Source organism: Ostrea edulis, chromosome 10 (assembly GCF_947568905.1).
Source record: "Ostrea edulis chromosome 10, xbOstEdul1.1, whole genome shotgun sequence".
Classification (NCBI taxonomy): Eukaryota; Metazoa; Mollusca; class Bivalvia; order Ostreida; family Ostreidae; genus Ostrea; species Ostrea edulis.
Genome location: NC_079173.1, coordinates 701,466 through 720,174, shown reverse-complemented (window position 1 = coordinate 720,174; position 18,709 = coordinate 701,466). Strand labels below are relative to the sequence as shown.

The following is an 18,709-nucleotide window of genomic DNA, read 5'->3' as shown; positions in this document are numbered from 1 at the left end:
ATATATACATTGAAACAATTCTATCTTCTGACGTCAATGTTGACATCGCTACCCAGTATGATCTAGGTCAAAACAAACTTTAAAACTCTATTTAAATAGATAATGAATACAGGCTGACGCACCGCACAAATATTTAATCACAGGACTAGACGGAAGGTCGATATAACAGGGAGGCCATGTTGGATTTTCAGGTGAGACAAACTTAATATCCATATTTGTGTGATCAATAAGATAGATCTGCTCATTTTTAAAATAATTTCACATAACTCTGAAGGGGGGGGGGGGGGGGGGGGGGGGGGCTTATTCAAAATGCATAGACGTCTCTGATATAAATGATGGCAGTTTATACAACATACTGTAATTCTAGCTGGTCAAGTGTTTCAATATGTCAAACTCTTTGATTAAAATTCCCTAATTTAATTAACAGTGAACTCCTCATGTGACCCCGGACATCAGAAATGGACCCGTTCCGCAGAGCCCAGATTATCCTATTGTGTGACCTCTGTAAAACGGCCCACCTACAGAGTCACTGTGAACGTTGTGATATAAATCTATGCCAGACCTGTGCTGGGAAGCACCTCTCGGATTCGTCTATAAGACACAAAGTCGTGCCCTATAAATACAGAAAATCTCTTAACTACTCAACATGTCCAGACCACGCCGACGAACTCTGCAAACATTACTGTGAGAAATGTGACATTCCTGTCTGTTCTACCTGCGTTTCCTCAAGTAAACATGAAGGTCACGATATATCAGATATTCTGGAAAAACTCAGCGCTAAAACAGAAAGTTTACAGAAAGATCTGGACGAACTCGAGACCAGAATTTACCCGCGATATGAAGAAATGGCGTCCGGTGTGCAAACTGAGAAAGCCGACTTAGAAACGAATTACGGGAAACTGACAACAATTGCCGATCAACAAGGAGAAGCCTTACACCGGGAGATCACCGCCATTGTCAACCAGCGGAAATCCGACATTCAGGAGATGAAAAACAAACACCTATCTACCCTGAATAAAAATACAGATGAAATCACACAGAAAATGGCGGAACTCAAACAGATCATGTCCAACTTGAAATCAATCCTAAAATCAAATGACGTCTCCTTAACCTCTACTTACAAATCTAGGAATTCCGAATTTACAACATTACCGCCTACAGTCCGAGTTACAGCACCGAGTCTCTCTCCTCAGAAAATAAACAAAGATCAGCTCAATGAAATGTTTGGTTCTCTGCCGCCATTATCCATTAACACAGAACATGGCGACACAATCAAGTCAGCAGAAGCTGTATCGTCTCCTCCAGTCAAACCACTGCTTGATGAGCCGCGCGTCACCGCCACCATAGACACTGGGTATAACAGACTATTCAGTGTTAACTGTCTGAGTGAAGATCAAGTCTGGACATGCAGTCAGTATAACGACACCATGAATCTGCTCAACCTCCAGAGTGAACTACTGACATCAATACAAACCAAGTCAGGGAACAGACCGCGGGACATAGCAGTGACACGGGACGGAGATCTTGTTTATACTGACTATAGAGATAACACTATAAACTTAATTAAGAATAAACAGATACAGACCGTGATCACACTACAGGGGTGGAGGCCTGGCTATGTCTGCTGTACCGCGGCTAACGATCTCCTGGTTACCATGATCAGTGATGATAACAAACAATCCAAAGTCGTGCGTTACTCCGGCTCCACAGAGAAACAAAGCATTCAGTTTGATGATCAGGGTCGTCCTCTCTATAAATCTGGTAACATTAAATACCTCAGTGAGAACAAGAACCTGGATATCTGTGTGGCTGACTGGTTAGCTAGTGCAGTAGTGGTGGTCAATCAGTCAGGAAAACTCCGATTTAGATACACTGGTCATCCCTCTAATACCGAGCAATCATTTGATCCAGCCGGCATCACTACAGACAGCCAGAGTCACATCCTGACAGCAGACTATCACCGTATCCACATCCTAGATCAGGACGGACAGTTCCTCCGTTACATTCACTGTGATTTAGAACGTCCATACGGTTTATGTGTGGACATCAGAGACAACCTCTTTGTGGCTGAGTGTCGCACTGCTAAAGTGAAGAAAATCCAATATCTATAAACACAGTGTTAATTACACAGCTCTACAGTGTTAATTACACATCTAAAAACCCTGTTCATTACACATCTAAACACAGTGTTAATTGCATCTTTGTGTTGATTACAGCTGCTTGTTGATTACAGCCCTGTGTTAATTACAGCCCCATGTTAATTACAGCCCTGTGTTAATTACAGCCCTGTGTCTGTGATGTGTAATTAACATGTACTTGTGTTTGTGAGTTTAACTGATAGAACATTAGTCTCTCACTGCTGTTTAGTAATTATATCTTACAATATCTGTATTATTATATCTAATCTTAGTATACTAATTAATAATTAGATTGTGTTTCTAGTTAATTATCTATATACAATTAGACACATGTTAATCATGAAATGTAAATAAAGGTAAATCAGTTCTTGTGATGTACTAAGTCACTTTGTCAGTATTTTGTGTGTAGCCTTGAATTATAGTACATCTATACAAGTACATATACTTGTTTGTGTGTGATAAACTACTAACTATTCGTTTGTTAATTATGTATTTCAATATGTGTTTGATTTTACAATGTTTATATTAGATAAACATGATACAGAGTTCAGTCTTACATTATTACTGAGTACTTACTTAGATTTGTAGTACTGTAACAGAGAGTGACCCCAAACGTCCAGTCTTCATCACAGATCTTCAGATTCAAGGTCACAGTCTTCTGTTGACCATCAATAACATCACAACACTTCACAGTCCTACAAAACACAAAGTGTAATTATATCTAACTGTATTGTCAACAATTGTCTGTATTTCAGAACTTAATTATCTTACAAAATGTCCAGTCTATTACAGTGTGGTATATTTACATGTTTATATATATGTAAATGTAACAGGAAGGAGAAAACTCGTGCTTCAACTGGAAATCAAATCCGAGACCCCTGTATAACTAGTCAGGTCCTCTAACTATTGATCTACAGTGACCGGTCTAACAGAGACCCCTGTATTACTAATCAGGTGCTCTAACTATTGATCTACAGTGACCGGTCTAACAGAGACCCCTGTATTACTAATCAGGTGTTCTAACTATTGAGCTACAGTGACCGGTCTAACAGAGACCCCTGTATTACTAATCAGGTGCTCTAACTATTGATCTACAGTGACCGGTCTAACAGAGACCCCTGTATTACTAATCAGGTGTTCTAACTATTGATCTACAGTGACCGGTCTAACAGAGACCCCTGTATTACTAATCAGGTGTTGTAACTATTGAGCTACAGTGACCGGTCTAACAGAGACCCCTGTATTACTAATCAGGTGTTCTAACTATTGAGCTACAGTGACCGGTCCATCAGAGACCCCTGTATTACTAATCAGGTGTTCTAACTATTGAGCTACAGTGACCGGTCTAACAGAGACCCCTGTATTACTAGTCAGGTGCTCTAACTATTGAGCTACAGTGGTCGGTCTATCAGAGACCCGTGTATTACTAATCAGGTGTTCTAACTATTGAGCTACAGTGACCGGTCCATCAGAGACCCCTGTATTACTAATCAGGTGTTCTAACTATTGATCTACAGTGACCAGTCTAACAGAGACCCCTGTATTACTAATCAGGTGTTGTAACTATTGAGCTAGAGTGGCTGGTCTATCAGAGACCTGTGTATTACTAATCAGGTGTTCTAACTATTGAGCTACAGTGACCGGTCTAACAGAGACCCCTGTATTACTAATCAGGTGTTCTAACTATTGAGCTACAGTGACCGGTCTATCAGAGACCCCTGTATTACTAATCAGGTGCTCTAACTATTGAGCTACAGTGGCCGGTGTATCAGAGACCCCTGAATTACTAATCAGGTTTTCTAACTATTGAGCTACAGTGACCGGTCTATCAGAGACCCCTGTATTACTAATCAGGTGTTCTAACTATTGAGCTACAGTGACCGGTCTATCAGAGACCCGTGTATTACTAATCAGGTGTTCTAACTATTGAGCTACAGTGACCGGTCTATCAGAGACCCGTGTATTACTAATCAGGTGTTTTAACTATTGAGCTACAGTGGCCGGTGTATCAGAGACCCGTGTATTACTAATCAGGTGCTTTAACTATTGAGCTACAGTGGCCGGTGTATCAGAGACCCGAGTATTACTAGTCAGATGTTCTAAGCACGGAGCACATGGTCAAAACTGGGCACTTAACTAGTAATACAGGGGTCTCTGAAAAACTGGGCACCTAACTGGTAATACAGGGGTCTCAGATAGACCGGTCACGGTAGCTCAATGGTTAGAGCACCTGACTAGTAATACAGGGGTCTTGGATAGACTGGCCATGGTAGCTCAATGGTTAGAGCACCTGACTAGTACAACAGGGGTCTCTGATAGACCGCTCACGGTGGCTCAATCGTTAGAGCACCTGACTAGTAATACAAGGGTCTCTAATAGACTGGTCTCGGTAGCTCAATGGTTAGAGTAATACAAGGGTCTCGGATAGACCGATCACGGTAGCTGAATGGTTAAAGCAACTGACTAGTAATACAGGGGTCTCTGATAGACCAGTCATGGTAGCTCAATTGTTAGAGCACCTGACTAGTACAATAGGGATCTCTGATAGACCGGTCATGGTAGCTCAATGGTTAGAACACCTGACTAGTAATACAAGGGTCTCCGATAGACCGGTCACGGTAGCTCAATGGTTAGAGCACCTGACTTGTACAACATGGGTCTCTGATACACCGGTCATGGTAGCTCAATTGTTAGATCATTTGACTAGTAATACAGGGATCTCTGATAGACCGGTCATGGTAGCTCAATGGTTAGAACACCTGACTAGTAATACAAGGGTCTCCGATAGACCGGTCACGGTAGCTCAATGGTTAGAGCACCTGACTTGTACAACATGGGTCTCTGATACACCGGTCATGGTAGCTCAATTGTTAGATCATTTGACTAGTAATACAGGGATCTCTGATAGACCGGTCATGGTAGCTCAATGGTTAGAGCACCTGAATATTAATACAAGGGTCTACGATAAACTAATCACGGTAGGTCAATGATTAGAGCACCTGACTAGTACAACAGGGGTCTCCGATAGACCGGTCATGGTAGCTCAATGCTTAGAGCACCTGACTAGTAATACTGGGATCTCAGATAGACTGGTCATACGGTAGCTCAATAGTTGTTGTTTTTTTTTTTGGTAGCTCAGGGGTCTAGGATAAACCGGTCACGGTAGCTCAATGACTGGAGCATGTGACTAGTAATACAGGGGTTTCGGATAAACCGGTCATGGTAGCTCAATGGTTAGAGCACCTGACTAGTAATACAAAGGTCTCCAATAGACCAGTCACAGTAGCTCAATAGTTAGAGCACTTGATTAGTAATACAGGGGTCTCAGATAGACCGGTCATGGTAGCTGAATGGTTAGAGCACCTGAATAGTACAACTGGGGTCTCTGATAGACCGGTCATGGTAGCTCAATTGTTAGATCACCTGACTAATAATACAGGGGTCTTTGATAGACCGGTCACTGTAGCTCAATGGTTAGAGCACCTGACTTGTAATACAGAGATCTCTGATAGACTGGTCATGGTAGCTCAATGGTTAAAATATCTGACTCATACAGGGGTCTCAGATCAACCGGTCACGGTAGCTCAATGACTGGAGCACGTGACTCGTATTATAGGGGTTTCGGATAGACCGGTCATGGTTGTTCAATGGTTAGAGCACCTGACTAATGAAAGAAAGTAAAAGTGATCAAGTTCACATACCCCACGCTCCAACATTGCTTAACAATGTCTCACATAATGAATGGTAATGCTATGCATTACTGCAAGAACAGCACAGAGGGGCTCAAAATTCAAAAGGGGCATAACTCCAAGAAAAATAATTGAATCAGAATTTTCTGGGAATATGCACATCTACACAGTGTGTCCTTATTAACTACAAATTTTCATCAAATTTTGTTATGCGATCTCTGAGGAATTGTACTGACAACAACAGGACAGAAGGACTCAAAATTCTAAGTTCAAAAGGGACAATCAGAATTTCCTGGGAATATGCACATCTACACAGCATGTTTCTATTAACTACAAAGATTCACGAAATGATGTTGAGTGTTCTCAGAGGAGTTCCGCTGACAAGAAAGGTTCAACAGCACTTAAGAAGATGTCATTTAAGTGTTTTACACACCTATACTATATAACATGTTTGGCATCGCCCTGAGGTCAGAACCCCTACCCCAGGGATCATGAAATTTACAATTTTGATAGAGGCTTTCCTGCTCTACATCCCTATGCATTGAGTTTTTCTTACACATGTATAGTCGTAAAGAAGATTTTTTGAAAATTGGTCGAATTTGGACAGTTTTTGCCCCGCCCCTAAAGCCACAGGAGTCCAGGAATTCTGAAATTTACAATTTATTTCCCCGTTGTCTTGAAGATGTTAACACACCTAACACGACAGACAACGCATGACAACGGATGTAGACCAATTGCAATAGGTCACCTGAGTTTCATTAAAAATATTAATGCTATATTACATATGCCCTGGCCATTACATGGAACATTTCACATGTAAATCCATTAACAAATCTGACATTCCATGGAACATTTACATGTAATTCCATTAACAAACCTGGCATTTTGAACACCAGTAGAGCTATCCAGGTCCTGCAATATGTCAGAGTCTCGGGAAAATTATCCTCATCAATCAACAGCATGTCTCCAGTAACCGTTACCCTACAATATTTATTTTCACATCAAATATTGGTTAACCACAAACTGATCCTTTACACCATTATATCATGCTTTTAGATCACAAATTTATACTCAAAAGATCGATACAATGATACTGAATGTATGAAAATGAGACCAAACCAGTGCACATGTATGAATACTGAGTCCTAGAAGTTCTATGAAAGCTCTATCTTAAATAGTTCAGGAGATAATGAAGAGGTCAGATTCTTATCAAAAGTAGATTTAGGTCATAAGGTCAAACACTAAATCAAAGTCTTGCCATAAAAATCTATACACAAAATATAAAAGCTTTTTCTTTAAATAGTTTAGAAGATATTAACTAGGCCATTTTTTTGGAAAGTAGGTGGAGGTCAAAAGATCAAATGTGATTGTACCACAAGGTCGTTTTGTCAACAAGAACCTATAAACAAAATATGAAAGCCCTGCCTTGAATACTATTGAAAATATTTGGTAGGTTACATTTCCTTGAAATAAGGTCAAATTTCAAGGTCACAAAGTCAAAGGTTATAGTATGAAAAAATAGGTATTGTCATAAAAATTTTAATACAAAATATGTTCAGGAGATATTGAATACGTCAGAATGATCGAACTCCCAGGTTAAGGTCAAACTTCACAAAATAAGGTTTTTCCATAAAGAATCTATATAATACAAACAAGAGGCCCATGGGCCATATCGCTCACCTGAGTCACCTTGGTCCATATCAGAAGACTTTCCATATATATTTGCATGCAAAAACTTAGTCCCTATTATGGCGCCAACCTACCCCTGAAGACAATGGTTTTTGCAAACTTGAATCTACACTATGTCAGAAAGCTTTCATGTAAATTTGAACTTCTTTGGCCCATTAGTTCTTGAGAAGACGATTTTTAAAGATTTTTCCTATATATTTGTATGTAAAACTTTGATCCCCCCTTGTGGCCCCATCCTACCGCCATGGGCCATGATCTGAACAAACTTGAATCTGCATTATGTCAAAAATCTTTCATGTAAATATCAGCTTTTCTGGCTCAGTGGTTCTTGAGAAGAATATTTTTAAAGATTTTTCCTATATATTTGTATGTAAAACTTTTATCCCCTATTGTGGCCCCATCCTACCCCAGGCAGCCATGATTTGAACAAACTTAACTCTACACTATGTTAGGAAGCTTTCATGTAAATATCAACTTTTCTGGCTCAGTGGTTCTTGAGAAGAAGATTTTCCCTATATATTTGTATGTCAAACTTTGATCCCCTATTGTGGCCCCATCCGATCCCCGGGGGCCATGATTTTAACAATTTAGAATCTGCTCTATATCAGGAAGCTTTCATATAAATCTCAGCTTCTCTGGCTCAGTGGTTCTTGAAAAGAAGATTTTTAAAGATTTTTCCTATATATTTGTATGTAAAACTTTCATCCCCCTTGTGGCCCCATCCGACCCCCGGGGGCCATGCTTTTAACAATTTAGAATCTGCACTATAAATCTCAGCTTTCATATAAATCTCAGCTTTTTTGGCTCAGTGGTTCTTGAGAAGAAGATTTTTAAAGATTGGTCCTATATATTTGTATGTAAAACTTGGATCCCCTATTGTGGCCCCATCCAATCCCCGGGGGCCATGATTTGAACAAACTTAACTCTACACTATGTTAGGAAGCTTTCATGTAAATATCAGCTTTTCTGGCTCAGTGGTTCTTGAGAAGAAGATTTTTGCTATATATTTGTATGTCAAACTTTGATCCCCTATTGTGGCCCCATCCGATCCCCGGGGGCCATGATTTTAACAATTTAGAATCTGCTCTATATCAGGAAGCTTTCATATAAATCTCAGCTTCTCTGGCTCAGTGGTTCTTAAAAAGAAGATTTTTAAAGATTTTTCCTATATATCTATATGTCAAACTTTGATCCCCCTTGTGGCCCCATTCGACCTCCGGGGGCCATGATGTGAACAATTTAGAATCTACACTATATCAGGAAGCTTTCATATATTAAATCTCAGCTTCTCTGGCTCAGTGGTTCTTGAGAAGAAGATTTTTTAAAGATTTTTCCTATATATTTGTTTGTAAAAATTTGATCCCCTATTGTGGCCCTATCCGACCCCAGGGGGCCATGATTTTAACAATTTACAATCTTCACTCTATCAGGAAGCTTTCATATAAATCTCAGCTTCTCTGGCTCAGTGGTTCTTGAAAAGAAGATTTTTAAAGATTTTTCCTATATATTTGTATGTAAAACTTTCATCCCCCTTGTGGCCCCATCCGACCCCCGGGGGCCATGCTTTTAACAATTTAGAATCTGCACTATATCAGGAAGCTTTCATATAAATCTCAGCTTTTTTGGCTCAGTGGTTCTTGAGAAGAAGATTTTTAAAGATTGGTCCTATATATTTGTATGTAAAACTTGGATCCCCTATTGTGGCCCCATCCAATCCCCGGGGGCCATGATTTTAACAATTTAGAATCTGCACTACCTAATAAAGCTTGTCTATAATTTTCATTGTTTCTGGCCCAGTGGTTCTTGAGAAGAAGATTTTTATAAGATGCCACCAAAATTTCACATATTCTTAATTATCTCCCCTTGAAAAAGGGCATGGCCCTTCATTTGAACAAATCTGAATCCCCTTCACCCTAGGATGCTTTGTGACAAGTTTGGTTGAATTTGGCCCTTGGGTTCTGGAGAAGAAGTCGAAAGTGTGAAAAGTTTACAGACGGACAGACTGACGGACGACGGACAAAATGTAATCAGAAAAGCTCACTTGAAGCTTCGGTTCAGGTGAGCTAAAAATGAAAGCCCCACCTAAAATGGATCCAAATATATTTGATAGATTATGTTTCAAAAGTAGACCAAAATCCTAGTTGAAGGTCACAAGGTCAAAGGTCACGATATAAAATGAACTGTCTTGCCACAGGAAATATACATACAACATATAAAAGCTGTCATGTAAATTTGAACTTGTCTGGCCCAGTGGTTCTTGACAAGAAGATTTTTAAAGATTTTCCCAATATATTTGCATGTAAACTTTGATCCCCTTTTGTGTTCCTAACCTATCCCTGGCCCCTGGGGCCATGATTTTCACAAAACTTGAATCTGCACTATGGCAGAGAGCTTATGTGTACATTTCAGCTCTTCCAGCTTAGTGATTCTTGAGGAGAAGGTTTTTAAATGACACCACCCTATTTTTGCATTTTCGGCATTATCTCTCCTTTGAAGGGGGCACAGCCCTTCATTTGAACAAATGTAAATCCCATTCATCCAAGGATGATTTTTACCAAGTTTGATTGAAATTGGCCCTTTAGTTCTGGAGAAGATTTTAAAATTTGTCAGTGTAATTTCACTATTATCTTCCCTTGGAGAAGGATGTTGCCCCTCATTAGACCAAACTTGAATCCCCATCACCCAAATATTATTTGTTTGAAATTGGCCAAGTTGTTCTGAAGAAAATGAAAATTTGAAAAGTTTACAACGACGCAAATGACAGACAACAGAAAGTTTTAATCAGAAAAGCTAACTTGAGCCTTCAATTTGCCTGTTACTTAGGGGCAAGTATCAAAAGATCGATGTTGGATAAAAAAATAAATTCAAATAGTTAGGGGGAGGGGGGATAAAATAACCCATAAGTTCCTGTCATCCAACATTGATTACACTTTAGTGGAAAGAGAAAAATGACAATTAAGCTATTGTTAAAAACCACATAATAACATTACATTTTAATAAACATCTAATAGTTTTAATGTGCACTTTCAATTGTGAATAAACAGTAGAAAATTACACAGAGTGTTATTTATAATCGTATGTTTATACTTGTTAATCAATTAGTTTCAACATTCTAAAGGGGGGGGGGGGGGGGGGGGTCTTGGTGAAAACTATTTGAATTTAGTTTTTTGTGAAACATTGAACGTTTGATCTCCCCCCTTACTTGTGTGATATGTGATCAAAGGCTATTCAACAAGAGGCTCATGGGCCACATCGCTCACCCGAGTCACCTTGGCCCATGATTTTTACAAACTTTAATCTGTATTATGTCAGAAAACTTTCATGTAAATTTGTACCTATATATTCGCATGTAAAACTTTGATCCCCTATTGTGGCCCTACCCTACTCCTGTGGGTTTTGGTTTGAACAAAATTAAATTTGCACTGTTAGAAAGCTTTGATGTAAATTTCAACTCTTCTAGCCCAGTGATTCTTGAGAAGAACTTTTTAAACGACCCCACCCTATTTTAGCATTTTTGTGATCATTTCCTTTGAAGGGGGCATGGCCCTTCATTTGAACAAACTTAAATGATCTTCACCCAAGGATGCTTTTTCCCCAAGTTTGGTTTGAAATTGGCCAGTGGTTCTGGAGAGGAAGTCAAAAATGTAAAAAGTTTACCGACGGATAGACAGATGACGGACAACAGGCGATCAGAATCAGGTGAGCTAAAACAGTTGAAATAAGCATTTTTTCCTTCCATAAAGTACATATTCTGAGTGTCCTTGACTTTTCAAAAATGACCTTGAACCAAATGTCCTGTCCCAAGAACTATTGCTGATCAATTTCTGATGAATGGTTTAGGAGACGGGAATCAAAAACTGTTGAAATAAGGAACTTTTATTATCTGAGTGACCTTGGCCTCTCCACAATGACCTTGATAGACTTTGGTCCACAAGTCCTTACCTGAACATTTGTGATCAATTTGATCAATTTCTGATGAAAAAGTTTAGGAGATATGAGGTGGAACAGACATGACAGAGAATGTATTAATGCTCCTCAAATTTTTTGGGGATCATAAAAGTTTACATAAGAAAGGACGAATGGACCACAGATAAGGGGAGATCAAAAAAGCTCACATTAGCTTAGATTTCAAGTGAACTAAAAAGGAAAACAAAATTACCAGCTCCATACAAAAGGCTATCTCCAAAAATGGATCAGATCTGATGGTAAGAGAACTGCTTTCTGCTTCTAAGAAATAGGATCTGCTCCATCAGCAGGGTGTCAACATCTTTTAAGGTCCAGAAAGCTGAAAAACCAAAGTAGCATTGAGTGCTGGAATCACCAGAAATCAGACAGGCAAGTAAAATTGTCTACAAGTTGAAAATGCTCAGTAAATTTTTGGAAGAAAATTTTGTCAAGCAACTTTGTTCTCTGTTTCATGATAGAATATGAATAAAAACTCTGCAACGCAGGGCATATGCTTCCGTAATGAATTTATACTAGCTTTCCTATGAAGTCCAGTAGTGACCTTGACCTTTTGGACCCCAAAATCAACATATACAAATAATTTCAGATAAATTGTTAGAAACATACTTTATAACCTTAGAGTTTAATCCCAAAGAAGCCTTTAGGCCACATCACTCACCCGAGTCACCTTGCTCTTGGTCAGCTGTTTTGATTTTCAAATTTTTTTTTGTATTTTCAATCATTATTCCTAAGAAATATGTTGACACTATTTTGTGGCCCCACCTAGCCCCGAAGTTCACGACATAAAGCAAACTTAAATTCACACAACACAGGAATGCCTCAATACCAATATGACTATTCTGTAAAACGTTCAGGTCATTATATGTATACAAAATGTGAAAGTCCTACCTAAACCGGTCAGTAGATGAAACTCTAATGTCAAGGTCACGAGGTGAAAGACTTTATGGCTATAAAAAAGAATGCAAATATGAGAGCCCCATTGCTCATTATTTAAAAGTTATGAGGAAGGTTAAAATTTCAGACAGACAGGACAAAAACAATTCCACCCCATCCTTAGTCAGGGTCATAAAAAAACCTTGTTTTCACACAACTTGGGGACATTTGCATTTGGATATGATTTAGTGTGGCCCTGCTACTCTTGAAAAGTCTTTGTTTTAATAAATTTTCTGCATATTACCATATAAAACTCTGATTTCATATTCTGCCCCCACCCTACCCCTGGGGTCCTTGTGTTCAACTTCAATTTGAATTAAATGCAGCTACTTGCATACTAATAGCGAGCGCAGTGCTCTGGCTCATACTGCAAGGTCCAATGACTAAAGAGCACAGAATAATCCGAGCTAAATCTGAACCTTTAACTGAGGATCATCCCAGAAGTCCCTTGTCAAAAATGGCGGAAATCTCGATAAGTCACATTTTGGACTATATGAATTTCTTTGAAAGGATATGTTAAGATTCCTACAGAGACTTTAAGAATTGGGCGATATTCAGAGAGGAATGGTTTTCTGAGGGGCCGATTTGGAGAAGTTTCACTGTATAATTACCCCTTTCAAGTTGACACGCTGCTTCATTTGAACAAACATGAATCCCCTTTTCCCAAGAATGTTTTGTGGCAAGATAAAAATCCCTCCCTGCTCAAAGGCCATAAGCGCCGAGCATAGACCTAAATTTTGCAGCCCTTCACCGGAATTGATGATGTCTCCATGAGTGAAATTTCGTTGAGGGAGGTGTTAAACGAATCCATACATACAATCGACAGATGACAATAACGAACGGGCAGATCAATAGCAAACGATCACCTGAGTGACTAAGGTGACCTAACAATGCATTCCTGGTGAGTCAGGTACATAGAATATACTGGTAATATAAAGAGAAGATAACACTGATAATAAATTCCACAAAGTATATAAAATTAAGAGAAGGACAATTTATACTTATAGGTATACAGTATAATCTGTCTAAACCGGCTATGTGTGGTTCCAAAGAAATTGGCCGGTTTGCACAGAGTCCGGAGTGCAGAATGTTGACAAGAATGAGAGTTGCTTCCCTTGTATTCACTATCTATGCATACGTGTGTAATGATTGCTAATGTTTTAATATATCACAAAAGAATTCAAAATGTAAAATATAAATATCAGTGTTTTATTGTCGTGCTCATTTGAAAAAGTTTCAATTTTTATTAAACAGTTTAAAATCTGGGAATTATTCGCGCAATTTTCTGTTGGTAAATTGTCAATTTCGTCTACACCATCGCCGTTATCAAGTGCTACATTATGTACGTTCGTCAAGTTTGTGTTGTGTTCGTTTAAAATTTGTCTTTCCCAGCTTTCATTGTAAATGTATCGCTTTCAACTGTCTCAATTTGAGAAACGGAAACTAATACAATGCCGAGTGATCGACCGGACATTGCGAGTTATGCTAACTAACTGCATATCATCACTGTCTGACTTGCCATAGAGCTCCGAGAAGTCCACGAGGGGAAACCCTGCTTTTAAAAAACATAACGGAATTGTTGCCGATTTTGTTTCATTCCAAGAATGTATCGAATCCATCGATTAATTGAATTTTGTCTTTTAATGTCAGTTCTCGTCTCTGTCGTTAGGGGGAGGGCGCCATTACCTCGAGCGTGGTGCTGTCATAATTGAAAAGTGCACCCCATAAAAATCAGGTTTTATTTTAAACTGATCGCGACTCATCGCCAGTTGCACTCTTTTACTTACCTGTGGCTTCTCTTGAGACACCTTTTGTGTACACCGCGTGTGATCGACTGAATACCGACAGGTTGGTCATCGTGGGGTGGCTGGTTTAAATGCGATAATTAGAGCTAATTACGAGCAGTTGGGACCTTGTGTACACCGAATACAATTGACCACAACAATTAGGGTGGTGTATCATCGAGGGGCCGGTTTACACAGGATAATTAAAGTTAATTGATAGCAGTTGGGACTGTGTGAGCCGGCCGATATACAGAATACGCAGTATCCGGAGTACAGGGAATTATTAATAAAGGATTTGTTAAAGAAATGTTAGGGACTATATTTTATGGCCGGAATTGACAGAGCGCCGGAGTACTCAGAGGCCGGTTTGGACAAATTATACTGTATGTTATAATTGTAAGTAAACTGAGGCAATACATGTGTTATGTCTTTAACTAGTAACCGTAGCCAAATTCAGAGAATTCAAACAGCATTATAACTCTAAACTTAGATGATTTGAAAGTGTTGCATTGTAATTCATCTAGTCTAAGGGAGATAACTGTAATATCTGCTTCCATGCTCTCTACAGTCTGAACTTATGAGAAAATTGAATACTTCTCTTGAATCTTCTTTGGAAAATTCCCATGGATTACTACATCTCAGCAAGATCACAGTTATATTTATTAAAGCGTTCAGCCTCTACCAGCACTCCAGCAGGTAATGATGGGCTGAGGAAAAGTCATATATCCAGCATCAACCACTGTCTCTACAAATATCCAGCAATATGTTATGAATTAAACTTCACAATGTAAATGAGGCTGATATGAGTCACAAATATTGCCAGCTAGTGAACGTCAAGACCATCAGGAAAAATGAGTCTCCACGTGCCACCCTTGTTTAGAGCAATAGGTAACCACTGACCTGGACAGTGCTGCTGGTCAAGCGGCAGATTCCATCTACCAGGGCGGGCTTCTGGAAAAAAAACCATTGACACCTGTCACTAGTCCAAGAGGATAAAAATGAGTTCAACAAGAGGCCCAGGGCCACATCGCTCACCTGGGCTCACATTTAAAGATTTTCCCTATATATTTGTATGCAAAACTTGTGACCCCATCCTACCCCTGCGGCTATGATTTGATCAAACTGAAATCTGAAATATGTCAGAAAGCTTTCAGGTAAATATCAGCTTTTTTGGCTCAGTGGTCCTTGAGAAGATTTTTAAAGATTTTTCTATATATTGGCATTTAAAAATTTGATCCCCTATTGTAGCCCCATCCAACCCCCGGGGGCCTTGATTTTAACTAACTTGAATCTGTATTATATCAGGAAGCTTTGAAGTACATCTCAGCTTTTCTGGCTCAGTGGTTCTTGAGAGGAAGATTTTGAAAGATTTATCCTATATATTTGTATGTAAAACTTTGACCCCCTATTGTGGCCCCATCCAACCACCGGGGGGCCATGCTTTGAACAAACTTGAATCTGCATTATGTCAGGAAGCTTTCATGTCAATCTCAGCTTTTCTGGACCAGTGGTTCTTGAGAAAAAAAAATTTAAATGACCCCACCCTATTTTTGCATTTTTGCGATTGTCTTCCCTTTGAAAGGGACATGGCCCTTCATTTGAACAAACTTGAAAGCCCTTCACCTAAGGATGCTTTGTGGCAAGTTTGGTTGAAATTGGCCTAGCGGTTCTTGAGAAGAAGTCGAAAATGTGAAAAGTTTACGAAGACGACAGACAACGAACAAAATTTGAACAGAAAAGCTTACTTGAGCCTTTGGCTCAGGTGAGCTGAAAAGCATCAAGTCTAGGTCCCCATTTTTGCCAAAAAATACATGCAACATAAAACAAAACCTGTATATACATGTATAATAATAATATCTGTATTTTAATTACTTTTAAAGAGTCAGACTTCTGAATCCTGTTTGTGATTCTACTTACCATCAACTGTTCGAAGGCCGATTCTGAATACCCGTAATTTCAGTTGGATTGTAGGAATGCGGTAAATTGAGTACTGCTGCCTACCGACTGACCAGACTTCAGTCACCACCTATAGGGGAAAAAACTCACATGATTAATGAACATATTTGATATATATTTTCAATAGTATGTTCCTATTGCGATTAAAGAGCTTGAAATATTAGAATAATGAACTGCGTTTCATCTACTACCTCTAGATATGCATATGCCCTACCATGGAACAAGATCCCGATGAATGTAAAAACATAACAATATAAACAAGAGGCCCAGTGGCCACATCACTCACCTGAGCCACATTGGCTCTGCTGTTGTTCAGGGTCAACACCAAAGTATAACAAGGTCTTGCCATAAACATGATAAAGAATTCATATTCAAAACAGTGCTACAAGTCACATCTACTATCAGGTCACAAAATGGCCACCTAGAAAAATTTCTGGTCGCCATTTTCATATATCTAGTCGACATGTTCAAAATTTCTACTCGCCATGGTAAAAGATTTTGTAAATAAGGTCTACAAGTTTTTTTTTTTTAATTTGAATATCTTTCAAGAAAAAAATCAACACCCATGTATGCGATTTGTTTGTTTTATTTTTAAACTGAATAGAAATGTGCTGTGAAACATGCTGGATGCTAACAAGTCAAGTATTTACTCTGGCAAAAGTTGTATTGCATTGGGCCATCCTGTATATTTTACAGTACGCTTCTGGGGAAGAAAACCTAGCGTTCCAAACAAGGATTTACTTTAAAGTCCTCAACTAGAAAACTGACACGGTCAGCGAGGGCCCCGCCGAGGGTTATTAGAGGAAAGTGACATCTGTATTTGATATAGCAATGTTTGGGGCTGGTATATATGTTAGAATTAATAATATATAAAGATACATTGGAATGCCAATTTGTGAAAAAGGAATCATGAAGCATATTTTTGAGAGAGACTTATGCAATTTAAATTACTTCTGTTTGACACACTCATGACATCCACTCAAACACAACAGAGTGCAACAAAATTCCATTGTAATAGGGGACTCAAAATGGATAACTGGTACAAAATATGGTACATACTATTCAAAAAGGATTATGAATTTGACATATTGATGTCTTGGAAAAGGAAATTCTGACATCGGGGCTCTAAGCATTTTCAAACACATTGTCATTTGATAAAAGTGTTCTACATTTTTAAAAACAGAGATTAATATGTCTTTACATACATAGGTGAGAAAGTTTCCATTATTCCTAGCCAAGACATACCATGTATGCGCAAAAAATGCATAAGCAAATATCAAAATACTCACATAAAAAATGTGGACAAAGCGCAGCGAAACACGCCATTTCGAGATTTTCACCGACGAAAGCTCGGTAACAGTAATGAATAAGGTACACTCGTTTTGTATCTATTTTGTGACTTTCTTTATCAAAAGGAACAGTTCTCTAATGTGTAACGTGCAATTGCTACATAATTCAATAACTTGAAGCATGAAGCAGTTTCACTTTGCAACCGGATATAAGAAATTTTATTTCCTATATAACATCAAGCATTTTTTATATTACATTAAAAAAAAACAAATATATACACACACACAAAATTTGAAAACTGTACGATAAAAACTGTTTGAGTTATCGTGTCACAAAGAAAGTGTTGACGGACAGACAGACGGACGGACGGTCGGATGGACGGACAATGTGATTACTATAGGGCTTCCCGCATTTCATGCAGGGCCCTAATAAGTGGGCCTTCACTGCTTATGCGAATAAGAGCTTCTACTTTTGTTGGATATTTTACTGAACAATCAGTACCAGCATCAATAAGAACACTACATCCCGAGTTTGTAATTGTCTGTGAAAATTAGCTGCAACAGTTGCCTCGCTCGACTTACTGCTAATAATGCAGTCACGGACAAGACGTGTATCTTACTGTTACCGTGAATAGTCACAGTTCCACATTTGAAAGATGAACACCAGGTCGTGGTGAAATCGGACAATGGGTGTCCAGAAATGGTGGACGTTGCTGGCTGATTGGCCTCACAAATTCTGCAAAACATTTTGCAATCTCTATATCAACCATGAAAATTCCTTATCAAGACTGAGGTTCTTCATTTACTTTTGCATTTTTCTTTAGACACAGAACGATTAAGAAAAATAATAAAAACGCAAAAAAATTGATGGAATTCGGTCGGATCAAAAACATTATTTCTTAAATCTTTTTTTTTTCACGTCTAAAAATAAGAACTACTTAAAAATCTATTCCCTTGACTCGTCCGGTAATGCAAACCATGATGACCTCCTCCCCCCCCCCCCCCCCCCCCCCCCCCCCCCCCCCCCCCCCCCCCCCGCTGATAACCAGCCATGCCACTTCATGACTGAAAAATCAGTAATTATAATTCTAGTTTTGTGAATAAATTTCAATGTATCCTTCATGTCCTTACAAAAACAGTGGAGAGGGTCTCAAATATGTTGCAATTTATTCAATATCATTTGAGAGTGCTGAAATATTTCAACATTGTGTTACAACTAGGATTATGTACAATATTATAAATTTTGTTCAAATTTTCTCTTCTAA

At 38.8% G+C, this 18,709-nt stretch overlaps 1 protein-coding gene and 1 long non-coding RNA gene across 3 annotated transcripts in view; one reads left to right on the top strand and one right to left on the bottom strand.

Annotated features, from left to right (window-relative positions):
- The window catches only part of LOC130050846 (uncharacterized), a 33,242-nt gene extending 16,862 nt beyond the window's left edge, over window positions 1–16,380 (bottom strand). Inside the window, exons 1-7 of one of the 2 annotated variants that reach the window (XR_008799151.1) lie at window positions 16,117–16,380; window positions 15,100–15,150; window positions 12,371–14,944; window positions 11,676–11,801; window positions 6,705–6,808; window positions 2,715–2,833; window positions 1,586–2,082 (exon numbers count right to left, since the gene is read on the bottom strand). This is a non-coding gene — a long non-coding RNA (uncharacterized LOC130050846). Of the gene's footprint in view, window positions 1–1,585; window positions 2,083–2,714; window positions 2,834–6,704; window positions 6,809–11,675; window positions 11,802–12,088; window positions 14,945–15,099; window positions 15,151–16,116 lie in introns of those variants that run through there. The other variant, XR_008799152.1, reaches the window with a different exon arrangement.
- LOC125648798 (uncharacterized) lies at window positions 119–2,684 on the top strand. Its single transcript, XM_048875793.2, has 2 exons — window positions 119–191; window positions 428–2,684. Exon 2 carries the CDS (start codon window positions 459–461, stop codon window positions 2,109–2,111), a length of 1,653 nt encoding a protein of 550 aa, XP_048731750.2. The 5' UTR covers window positions 119–191; window positions 428–458; the 3' UTR covers window positions 2,112–2,684.
- Window positions 16,381–18,709: the final 2,329 nt, after the last annotated feature.